Below are 12,310 nucleotides of genomic sequence, written 5' to 3' on the forward strand. Positions count from 1 at the left end.
CCTCTTACCTAAGCTAAAGATCCCTGTAGCACCCCAAAGTACTGTGGGGTTTGCTCATCAAGGGGTTTGCTCATCACCAGAACAATTGTGACATGAAAGTGGAGATAGGGACATGCTGAACCTGTGGCATACAAGGGTGGCAGCTTGAAGGTGCTGCTTGACCCAGCCCATTGAGTCCAGGGACATATACGAGGTCAGCTTAAGAGTGCTGATTTACCCGGTCCACTCAGACTTGCTCTGTTAATATATGTGTGTTCGCTCATCTGGTTCTGGGCCTGGAGGAACCCAGCCCTGGGGAACCTAGGTCCTGTAGGATAGCTCCATTGGGAGGGGACTTGCAGAAGGGAGAAGCAGAGCTCCATATGGAAACACAAGTGGTACATTAATAGAATTTCAGAAACCCCTCCCCCAGAAGAGTAACCCTAATAAATGAGTGTACCCCAAAGTAATGGGAAAATCTGGTAACAGGATGGATTGCATCCTCAGCAAGTTCGTGGATGACACTAAGCTGGGGGGGAAGAGGTAGATATGCTGGAAGTTAGGGATAGGGTCATAGAATCATAGAATCATAGAATATCAGGGTTGGAAGGGACCCCAGAAGGTCATTTAGTCCAACCCCCTGCTCAAAGCAGGACCAATTCCCAGTTAAATCATCCCAGCCAGGGCTTTGTCAAGCCTGACCTTAAAAACCTCTAAGGAAGGAGATTCTACCACCTCCCTAGGTAACGCATTCCAGTGTTTCACCACCCTCTTAGTGAAAAAGTTTTTCCTAATATTCAATCTAAACCTCCTCCACTGCAACTTGAGACCATTACTCCTCGTTCTGTCATCTGCTACCATTGAGAACAGTCTAGAGCCATCCTCTTTGGAACCCCCTTTCAGGTAGTTGAAAGCAGCTATCAAATCCCCCCTCATTCTTCTCTTCCGCAGGCTAAACAATCCCAGCTCCCTCAGCCTCTCCTCATAACTCATGTGTTCCAGTCCCCTAATCATTTTTGTTGCCCTTCGCTGGACTCTCTCCAATTTATCCACATCCTTCTTGAAGTGTGGGGCCCAAAACTGGACACAGTACTCCAGATGAGGCCACACCAATGTCGAATAGAGGGGAACGATCACGTCCCTTGATCTGCTCGCTATGCCTCTACTTATACATCCCAAAATGCCATTGGCCTTCTTGGCAAAAAGGGCACACTGCTGACTCATATCCAGCTTCTCGTCCACTGTCACCCCTAGGTCCTTTTCCGCAGAACTGCTGCCTAGCCATTCGGCCCCTAGTCTGTAGCTGTGCATTGGGTTCTTCCGTCCTAAGTGCAGGACCCTGCACTTATCCTTATTGAACCTCATCAGATTCCTTTTGGCCCAATCTTCCAATTTGTCTAGGTCCTTCTGTATCCTATCCCTCCCCTCCAGCATATCTACCACTCCTCCCAGTTTAGTATCATCTGCAAATTTGCTGAGAGTGCAATCCACACCATCCTCCAGATCATTTATGAAGATATTGAATAAAACCGGCCCCAGGACCGACCCTTGGGGTACTCCACTTGATACCGGCTGCCAACTAGACATGGAGCCATTGATCACTACCCGTTGAGCCCGACAATCTAGCCAGCTTTCTACCCACCTTATAGTGCATTCATCCAGCCCATACTTCCTTAACTTGCTGACAAGAATACTATGGGAGACCGTGTCAAAAGCTTTGCTAAAGTCAAGAAACAATACATCCACTGCTTTCCCTTCATCCACAGAACCAGTAATCTCATCATAAAAGGCGATTAGATTAGTCAGGCATGACCTTCCCTTGGTGAATCCATGCTGGCTGTTGCTGATCACTTTCCTCTCATGCAAGTGCTTCAGGATTGATTCTTTGAGGACCTGCTCCATGATTTTTCCAGGGACTGAGGTGAGGCTGACTGGCCTGTAGTTCCCAGGATCTTCCTTCTTCCCTTTTTTAAAGATTGGCACTACATTAGCCTTTTTCCAGTCATCCGGGACTTCCCCGGTTCGCCACGAGTTTTCAAAGATAATGGCCAGTGGCTCTGCAATCACAGCCGCCAATTCCTTCAGCACTCTCGGATGCAACTCGTCCGGCCCCATGGACTTGTGCACGTCCAGTTTTTCTAAATAGTCCCTAACCGCCTCTATCTCCACAGAGGGCTGGCCATCTCTTCTGCATTTTGTGATGCCCAGCGCAGCAGTCTGGGAGCTGACCTTGTTAGTGAAAACAGAGGCAAAAAAAGCATTGAGTACATTAGCTTTTTCCACATCCTCTGTCACTAGGTTGCCTCCCTCATTCAGTAAGGGGCCCACACATTCCTTGGCTTTCTTCTTGTTGCCAACATACCTGAAGAAACCCTTCTTGTTACTCTTGACATCTCTGGCTAGCTGCAGCTCCAGGTGCGATTTGGCCCTCCTGATAACATTCCTACATGCCCGAGCAATATTTTTATACTCTTTCCTGGTCATATGTCCAACCTTCCACTTCTTGTAAGCTTCTTTTTTATGTTTAAGATCCTCTAGGATTTCACCATTAAGCCAAGCTGGTCGCCTGCCATATTTACTATTCTTTCGACTCATCGGGATGGTTTGTCCCTGTAACCTCAACAGGGATTCCTTGAAATACAGCCAGCTCTCCTGGACTCCTTTCCCCTTCAAGTTAGTCCCCCAGGGGATCCTGGCCATCCGTTCCCTGAGGGAGTCGAAGTCTGCTTTCCTGAAGTCCAGGGTCCGTATCCTGCTGCTTACCTTTCTTCCCTGCGTCAGGATCCTGAACTCAACCAACTCATGGTCACTGCCTCCCAGATTCCCATCCACTTTTGCTTCCCCCACTAATTCTACCCGGTTTGTGAGCAGCAGGTCAAGAAAAGCGCCCCCCCTAGTTGGCTCCTCTAGCACTTGCGCCAGGAAATTGTCCCCTACGCTTTCCAAAAACTTCCTGGATTGTCTATGCACCGCTGTATTGCTCTCCCAGCAGATATCAGGAAAATTAAAGTCACCCATGAGAATCAGGGCATGCGATCTAGTAGCTTCCGTGAGCTGCCGGAAGAAAGCCTCATCCACCTCATCCCCCTGGTCCGGTGGTCTATAGCAGACTCCCACCACTACATCACTCTTGTTGCACACACTTCTAAACTTAATCCAGAGACACTCAGGTTTTTCTGCAGTTTTGTACCGGAGCTCTGAGCAGTCATACTGCTCCCTTACATACAGTGCTACTCCCCCACCTTTTCTGCCCTGCCTGTCCTTCCTGAACAGTTTATAACCATCCATGACAGTACTCCAGTCATGTGAGTTATCCCACCAAGTCTCTGTTATTCCAATCACGTCATAGTTCCTTGACATCACCAGGACCTCCAGTTCTCCCTGCTTGTTTCCAAGGCTTTGTGCATTTGTATATAAGCACTTGAGATAACCTGTTGATCGCCCCTCATTGCCAGTATGAGGCAGGAGCCCTCCCCTCACAGACATTCCTGCCTGTGCTTCCTCCCGGTATCCCGCTTTCCCACTTACCTCAGGGCTTTGGTCTCCTTCCCCCGGTGAACCTAGTTTAAAGCCCTCCTCACTAGGTTAGCCAGCCTGCTGGCAAAGATGCTCTTCCCTCTCTTTGTAAGATGGAGCCCGTCTCTGCCCAGCACTCCTCCTTCATGGAACACCATCCCATGGTCAAAGAAACCAAAGCCTTCTCTCCGACACCACCTGCGTAGCCATTCTTTGACTTCCACGATTCGACGCTCCCTACCTAGGCCTTTTCCTTCCACGGGGAGGATGGACGAGAACACCACTTGCGCCTCCAACTCCTTTATCCTTCTTCCTAGAGCCACATAGTCCGCAGTGATCCGCTCAAGGTCATTCTTGGCAGTATCATTGGTGCCCACGTGGAGAAGCAGGAAGGGGTAGCGATCCGAGGGCTTGATGAGTCTTGGCAGTCCAGAGTGACATAGACAAATTGGAGGATTGGGCCAAAAGAAATCTGATGAGGTTCAGCAAGGACGGGTACAGAGTCCTGCACTTAGGATGGAAGAATCCCAGGCACTGCTATAGGCTGGGGACTGACTGGCTAAGCAGCAGTTCTGCAGAAAAGGACCAGGGGATTACAGTGGATGAGAAGCTGGATATGAGTCAACAATGTGTGCAAAAATACTGCCAAGAAGGCCAATGGCATATTGGTATTAGTAGGAGCATTGCCAGCAGATCAAGGGAAATGATTATTTCCCTCTATTCGGCACTGGTGAGGCCACACCTGGGGTGTTGCATCCAGTTTTGGGTCCCCCACTACAGAAAGGATGTGGACAAATTGGAGAGAGTACAGCGGAGGGCAATGAAAATTATTAGGGGGCTGAGGCACATGACTTATGAGGAGAGGCTGAGGGAACAGGGCTTATTTAGTCTGCAGAAGAGTAGAGTGAGGGGGAATTTGATAGAAGCCTTCAACTACCTGAAGGGGGGTCCAAAGAGGATGGAGCTAGGCTGTTCTCAGTGGTGGCAGAGAACAGAACAAGGAGCAAGGTCTCAACTTGCAGTGGGGGAAGGGAGGTCAAGGTTGGATATTAGGAAAAAGTATTTCACTAGGAGGGTGGTGAAGCACTAGAATGGGTTACCTAGGGAGATGGTGGAATCTCCCTCCTTAGAGGTTTTTAAGGCTCAGCTTGACAAAGCCCTTGCTGGGATGATTTAGTTGGTGTTGGTCCTGCTTTGAACAGGGGGTTGGACTAGATGACCTAATCTTCTATGATTCTGTGAAGCAACACCAGTCCCCCGACCCCCGCCAGCCCTTCACTGGGATTTGACATCCCTACCCCTAGCTTAGTGAGCAAGGTTCAGTTGAGGAGTATGTCATGCTGTCTGGAGTGGCTCACGATTGTGAGTGCCTTCCTCAGGGCAGACTGTCAGAACAGGGCAGACACCCCAAACTCAGTGTGTTCTAGAATATTTCACCAAGCCGGTGACAAATATGAACTTCTGGATCACAGAATATCAGGGTTGGACGGGACCTCAGGAGGTCCTTGGGCAAGTGCAAGTCCTCAAAGCAGGACCAATCCCCAATTTTTACTCCTGATCCCAAAATGACCCCCTCAAGGATTGAACTCACAACCCTGGATTTAGCAGGCCAATGCTCAAACCACTGAGCTATCCCTCCCCCCTATTACTGTAACAGTCTCACCATGGAGTCACAGACACTCCACACTATCTTGTCACCCAGGCAAACTGGACTTAGTGTTAAAAGGTGAATAACAGGGCATGACTCACCACTGCAGCAGCTCTTGCTGGCCATCCTGGGAATTAGCGCTCAGCCCTTCCAGTCCACCTTCAGCTGGTGGTGTCATGCTTGCCTTCACTGCTGTCTCTACTTTTTGGACCCACATTGCTCCCCAGACCACAGCATCCTCTTCTGGGCACTGCCCTCCGGCTATGCCCCACTCCGCTTTCTCCCCCCTTCCAGGGGGGGCCAATGGTCGTTAGGCCACCACTTGCCCAGCAGCCAACTGCAGTCCAAGGTCCAGCCCCTCGCCTCAAGGGAAAGCTGCAGTCTGGATACCAGCCACTCTCCTCATTTGCAAGTGGAGTGCAAGGGGTGGGGGGGGACCCCAGCACATCCACTACTCTGCATCCCAACCCAGGGACCCTACAGCCAGCAGCCACCTACTGCCCTCCTCCAACCTGCTGCCTGTTTTCCCTGGGCCACTTCCCCTGTAGCCCTAGCACTTTTGCTGGCCTAGTAGCATGGCCTCACCTTGCAGTAGTCAGCCAGCAGCTCACCCTCTGCTGTCCTGGCCATGGCACTTCTTCAGGCAGTCAGTCCTCCTCCCTTGCCTTCCAGGGAGAAACTCCACACTGCTCTGCTGAGCAGCCCTTTATATATGGCCCCAGCCAGCTCTGATTGGCTGCTCCAGCAAGCCTTCCCCCATTGGTGGGCCCAATAAGCCCTTTCCTGATTAGTGGGTTCTGCACAGCCTCCCTGTGCTCCTTTTAACTTCGTCTTCTCCCTGTGTGGGGCAGCTGCCTCACCACAGTGGCAAAAACCACACCACATAAGATTGCTCCCAGTCCCAAGAGACCAGTCACTAACCCAGATCTAGATCTTACACCAAAGACAACGCTGGTTGTCAAGTCTATAGTACACGAACTAAAGATTTATTAGGTAAGAAAAGGAAATGAGTTACTGAGAGGTTAAAGCAGCTAAAATATATGCACAGGTGAATCACAGTTTGTAATTCGAATTGGTGGAAGTGATGTAATAAACTGCCTGTCTCCCAAAAGTCTTTTCATGGTACCCAGATTGCCTCTTATCTTTGCATCCGGTACACTTCCCTGTAAGAGTCCAATCAGTACAGGGACAGAGGATCTTTCCTTGAATCCATACTTACAGCTACTTGTGGCAGAAAACAAGGTGACAGTGTCATTACCCATGTGGGCTTTTCCTTTGATGACAGAGAGTTAGGAATGCATTTTGAGTCTTTGACCTCCAATCATCACACACAATGCCCATTTGCTTTGAAATTAGCACTTTTCTGTTAAAGTTCTTCATTTGCATTCCACAAGGCTTCTTTCTCGTTTGATGGGTTATTTACTTACTTATTTATATACAATGAAAATGTTTACTACTACATTATAATGGGATACAGATAAGTGAAAACAATGCAAGTACCATCTTACTAATTTTCATGAAGTTTAAACACCAGATACTCTTATACATTTAACAATCACTTTGATCTATATACTAATACACAAGTGAATTGGTCTGGGGCTCTGACATGAGCTGGCACCTTGTCTGCCAGCATCACAGGGAAACCCATCAGTCAGGGCCCTTTATTCAATCAGGATAATAACATTTCTTTACCTCCACATTCAAGCTAATGTTAAAAAATTATATAATACACAGGTTAAGAAAAGAGTGTCTGTACATCTGGGTATAGTGCTTAGATTATCCACAAATACAAAGTTGTTTTTAAAAAGTCATATGCTACATATAGTACATAATCAGCAATAACCCAAATTTGGGTGAATAAATTTAAGAATACAGTTTAGATATTAGCATCCAAGTATTCGGGTATATCACTCATAAAAAGCTGTACAGAGATTTGGTTGTGGAAAGCAAAATATATCAATGAGTGAAGATTGTCCCTCAGTAATTAAGAATTAGGTAGGTTGTCCATTTAGAAAATACAATCCATGAGGAAAGTATTTCAGTTACTTTTCTGACTGCGCTTCTCATCGGCACTCCAGCTCATCCCTCCTGGTATTGCTGATGTCTGGTGATGTGTTATATGTAGATGTCCTTTGACCATCTGATGGTGTCCGACACCATGAGTTGCCGCATCAGCTGAGCATAGCACTAACCAATTCTTCATTCTCTCAACATTCGCTCATTACCGGGGTCCCATGCACCAAAGGCTCTGACTATCAGTGCCTGTGTCTGAACCTGGTAACCCCTAGCTCTCAAGGTTTCGGCCAGAGGGGCATATTTCTCCACCTTTCAAGCTTGGGCATCATGGAAGTCTGGGGTCCTGTTCTAGAAGGGCACTGTGACATCCACCATGATGATCTTCTGGTCCTCGCCGGTGATGATGATGTCTGGTCACAGTTGGCTATCGGTTCTGGGGATGGTGGAGTTCATGGCAACCTTCCCTATGGGTGCCGAGATGGCTCTGACCAGGTGATCTTGGATGGTGTTGTGTTGCAGATGCCAAGCTCTCGAATGGAGCTTGCAGCTACACAGGATGTGGGGTAGTGTCTTGTTGGCATAGCTGCACTTCCTGCATCTCTTGTCCCGATTCCCATGGTGGATGGCTCCATTCAGTGGGATGCAGTTGAGCTGGGCCCTGAGGATGAACCTCCGGTTGGCAAATCAGGTGAAGTTGCTCCTAGGGAGGAAGTGATTGCTGGCATCCCACTTGCAAGTCACCTCAAACGCCTTGCCCTGGTCTGGTTTCCGCTTCAGGTTTTCCACATATGGGCAGTGGATGTCATCCTTCAGCGTCCTCTCCAGCATAGTTCTAACTTTCAGAGTGAGGACTGTGTGGTGATTTGTAACCCAAAATCAACCAAAATTGATCATTTTGGCAAAGCAGTTCCCTCTGCTAAATTCCTAGACTGGTAGGTGTGTTTGTGCAAATAGACCTGTTCAGCTCATCACTAGATGTTGAGGGGTGACGTGGGGAGGGGAGCTCATTCAGACCTTGCTGACATTCTCCCCCAGCTAAGAATTTGTCATCCTGACAAATCACATTCTATAGTATACCAAGTCCACTAGATCTCCCCAAAGTATCTGAGGAAGCCAACTATATGTGCTACCGGCCTGTGAGCTAAATGTGTTGGCTCTTCACTAACCGCCAGCTGCATCATAAGTTAACCTGTCTACTGGCCTGCTAACCCTGTCACAGCTATTGAAAGTGGGCATTGCAGCAGCAAGGGGTCTTCTTCTTGGGTTAGGGACAGTGAAAGTTTTCTCAAGGATCCCTTAGATTCAGACATAGGCCCCTGCATCTCTTGTTCTAGTACTGGAGGGTCCAGGATTCCAGCGAAAGCTTCCCCAATGTCCAACAGCCTAGGTGTGTCATCACAGTTTGTCTTTCTTCAAGGAGGTCTGGGAATGCTGGTGGGGAAGACTCAGGTGGGGAAGGCTGGTCTCATTGGTGGCAGGTGTGCCAGCAACAGACCTAAATGCTTCCCAATCCTGTGTACATTTCTTATCTTATAAATATTAAGAATGTCAAGCCTGATCTTCCCTAGTTTTCCTGGGGAGCCTCCTGGATACCTCAGGGCAGAGGTATTGTGCGCTCTCACATCTAAAAGAAAGAAACAGGAGTGTTGAGACTTTAACAAAGATGTTGTTTATAAAGAATCCCAGTGTAGACAAAGGGGTAGGATCAAAAATGTAACTAAATTACTGAACTGGCAACATGGAGACAATGCTACAGCTCCACAAATTTAAAAACAAAACAAAATGCTGAAACCAGGCAAACCTCACAAACCTTTTGGAAAGTTTAGTCTGATGCATGGGTTTGGTTGGAAATCTTACAGATTTCAGTGGTCTTCATAGGGTACAAAGAAGAAAACAGACACAATTTGGTAGTTTTGGCTAAGTTTCACTTGGAAGTGTTCAGACAGACTCACACAAGCACAGAGATTCTTATGAAGTGAAATGATGGCCACACAATTTCCCATCAGATACAACAAGAAGTTTTCCTTTTAATAGGTCTTCAACTTTTAGAATCATAAGGGCTCATCCTTTGAAACTGGCAGCAGAGAGCAGTTTTCTCCAATAAGGCAAGGGAAGGGAGGGTGGTCCCAAGCTGTAGGAAAATGGGTTGGGATTGGCTCAACACAGCAGTCCTTTCCCAGCTCCTCCACCCCTCCTCCTCTTGCCCTTCTCCCTATGATAACATGCACTTGCCACCAGACATGAAAGTAAGCTGGTCCAATCTGGTACACCATACCAGTAAGAGCTGGTACACAGCCGACCGTACCGGCAGGGCTGCTGATGAGGGGGGCCAAAAGGGACAGCTTCTCTGGGGCCCATCAATTTAAAAGGGCCTGGGGCTCCCGGCAGCAGCCAGAGCCCCTGGCCCTTCAAATCACCGCCAGAGTCCCAGGGCTCCTGGCTGCTGCCGCCGCTACTGCTACCATGGGGCTCCAGCGGGTAATTTAAAGGTCCTGGGGTTCCCGCCACCACTACTGCTACTGCGACAGCGGCCAGAGCCCTGGGGTAGTGGTACTGGCAGTGGTGGCCGGGAGCCCTGTGCCCTTTAAATTGCCATCGGAGCCCCGGGCGGCGTGGGCTGGGGAGTGCTGAAGGGCTGGCTGGGGGAGTCTGGCCCCAGCCCCGCCCCTTCCGCCATAGGCCCCGACCCTTCCAGGGGTCCAGAGCTGCCTCCCCACCTTGCTCAGTACCCTGGCCACCCTGTGTACCGGTAAGTCCCTTAAGTTACTTTCACTCCTGCTTGCCACAAGCCCAAGGAAACAGCCTAGCCTGTGTATCAAGGCTTAGTGAGCCTCCTCATGTTTTGTTTTGTTTTTTAAAAAAACATTGGAAATTTCCCCTATAGGTTGAAGAGTTGAGGTTTCCTTTCAAAGTTACATAGTACCAAAATATCTGAAGAAAGAATATTTAGGGTTGGTACTTTTTAAAAAGGTTAATAAAATACATGCTAGACATGAAAAGATATCAGAACTAATGGTTTATTTCTGAGTTGGAAAGAAATACAACCCTTTTTCGATTTCCTCCCTGACTAAGGAAGGTTTGGTTCAAGAATTGGCTGTATTCTTGTTTTAATTTCCAGCAGGAATGTTTTTTGTAAGTGTAAATAGCATGGGAGTTTTGGAAGCTGCATTGCTATTTCCTTTTATAATTAATAATGGAAACCTTTGAGATTTATATGAGCCTCTGGTAGAAGCTTCACGTCTCCTAAAATGCATGATTACCTGCCATTCTAAAACACTCCTCTCAACTGAGAGCAGTTGACTGTACACTCCTCAAGCCTCACTAACTCATGGCTGCATGAGAAAGCTGGTTGAGTCAGTGACTGTCTGGTTCATACAAAAAAATCTTTTTGGGGTTCACAGTGTGAAGAGGAAAGCTGCTCCACAGCTTTAGTTACTCCAAATTTACTCTGCACACAGTGCTATTAAAAAAGAATAAGCAGAAACATGGTGATGTGTGCAGAATTAACCGGAACAAGTACATTCTAGGTCAGACGGATGTAACCCTCTTCTTCCAAGCCTATTGGTCCCCTAGGTTTTTTTATTATTATTATTCTTAGTTTTGCTTCCCGCCTTCCTGGGGTGCATTTTCTGTGCTGTGCTTCTCCTCAGAAGGTACAGCACAAAATCTGCCTCAGACAACTAGGGTGGGGCACAGTGTAATTACAGCAGGCATATATAAAATTATTAGTGATCAGCCAATGCTAAAATCAAAAGCTAAACGTGTTTCATATAATAGAGCACGAAATGAACATGGCAAAGCTAACGTGCATCACAGCCTCATTTTTTAAGACTATCTTTTGCGTAATGTTCTGTGGTGAGGCAAAGAAAAGACCCTTACACTGAATAAGAGCAAATGTCAGATTGGGTTGATTTAGATTCATTAGGTCAGATTCAGACTCAATAACAAAGGAGTTTGACCCAATTCAAGAATGGTGGAGGCAATTATGCAAAGAGGAAGACCCTAGGGACAGTTTTTTTGCTGTTTGTTCAGCATCTCGCACAATGGGGTCCTGGTCCATGAGTAGGGCTCCTGGGTGCTACGCCAATACAAGCAATGAAAATAATACTAATAAGAGGCATATAGAGATTCAAAGGCCTGTTAACACATTTATGCAAATTCATCCCTATTGTGTTACAATTAAGTTCTCCATCCATCATTGTCAGCTATCCCTCGATATGAGGTAGTCTGACAAGAGAAAAGCCAATGATGAGACTTAAGATGGCTAAGGAGTCCAATCCATGTTATACAGGTTTTTCCACATATGTGACAGGTGGTTGCTTGGAGATCACAGCTGCTGGCTGGGATGCTGTACCTTTTCTTTCCTCCTCTGCCATTTCTCAGCCTCTTGAGCAAGGTGATTCTCCAAAACGGGCTGAGGCTTGATGTATGATGTGACGCCATTGCAGTCTATTGCCAATCAGCTCTTCCCAATTCGTGGGGTCAATGCCTCCCTTCTTAAGATATACTTTCAGGTGTCCTTGTAGCATTTCCTCTGTCCCTCAAAGGTCCTCTTACCATGGCTAAGTTGAGAAAACAGGACTTGCTTCGGAAGATGGGTATCAGCCATCCGCACACAATGGCCAGCCCACCAAAGTTAATGTTTCATAATCTTCACCTCAACACTGGTGATGTTAGTTGCAGAGAGAATGCGGTCATTGGTGCGATGGTCTTCCTATCCGATACAGAGAATCTTCCTCAGGCAGCACTGTTGGTACCACTCCAGATGCTTAAGTTGGCTTTGGTATGTCACCCATGTCTGATGCTCATAAAGGAGAGTGGCAATGACTACTGCATTGTAGACCAGGATCTTAGTTTCCGTCCGCAGATCTCTGTCAATAAAGACACAATGGAACAACTTTCTGAAGGATGCACTGACACAATGGAGTCTATGTGTAAGCAGGGTCTGAATGAATGCTTCCCTGACAGCTAGCTTGGAGGGTAAGAGACTATGTATTTATGTAAATACAGTTCGCTCCTCCTCTGTCTACATATTCATCATTTACAGCTGTGTCAAGGGGTCAACTTTGGCTGATGTTGGGTACAAATGACCTTAGTACTGAATGAGGGATAGTGAAATACAGTTACCAATGTTGTAATTAGTGTAGGAAT

At 47.4% G+C, this 12,310-nt stretch overlaps 1 protein-coding gene across 2 annotated transcripts in view; it reads right to left on the reverse strand.

Moving 5' to 3' along the window:
- Positions 1 to 7,063: 7,063 nt before the first annotated feature.
- Positions 7,064 to 12,310, reverse strand: part of TUBE1 (tubulin epsilon 1) — a 55,552-nt gene continuing 50,305 nt past the window's right edge. Inside the window, exon 12 of one of the 2 annotated variants that reach the window (XM_084622977.1) lies at positions 7,064 to 8,783. In XM_084622977.1, coding sequence (XP_084479103.1) covers positions 8,778 to 8,783 — 6 coding nt within the window. In that variant the 3' untranslated portion in view covers positions 7,064 to 8,777. Of the gene's footprint in view, positions 8,784 to 11,060; positions 12,031 to 12,310 lie in introns of those variants that run through there. The other variant, XM_084622975.1, reaches the window with a different exon arrangement.

This window comes from Lepidochelys olivacea (genome assembly GCF_965140295.1).
Source record: "Lepidochelys olivacea isolate rLepOli2 genome assembly, chromosome: 3".
Lineage (NCBI taxonomy): Eukaryota > Metazoa > Chordata > Testudines > Cheloniidae > Lepidochelys > Lepidochelys olivacea.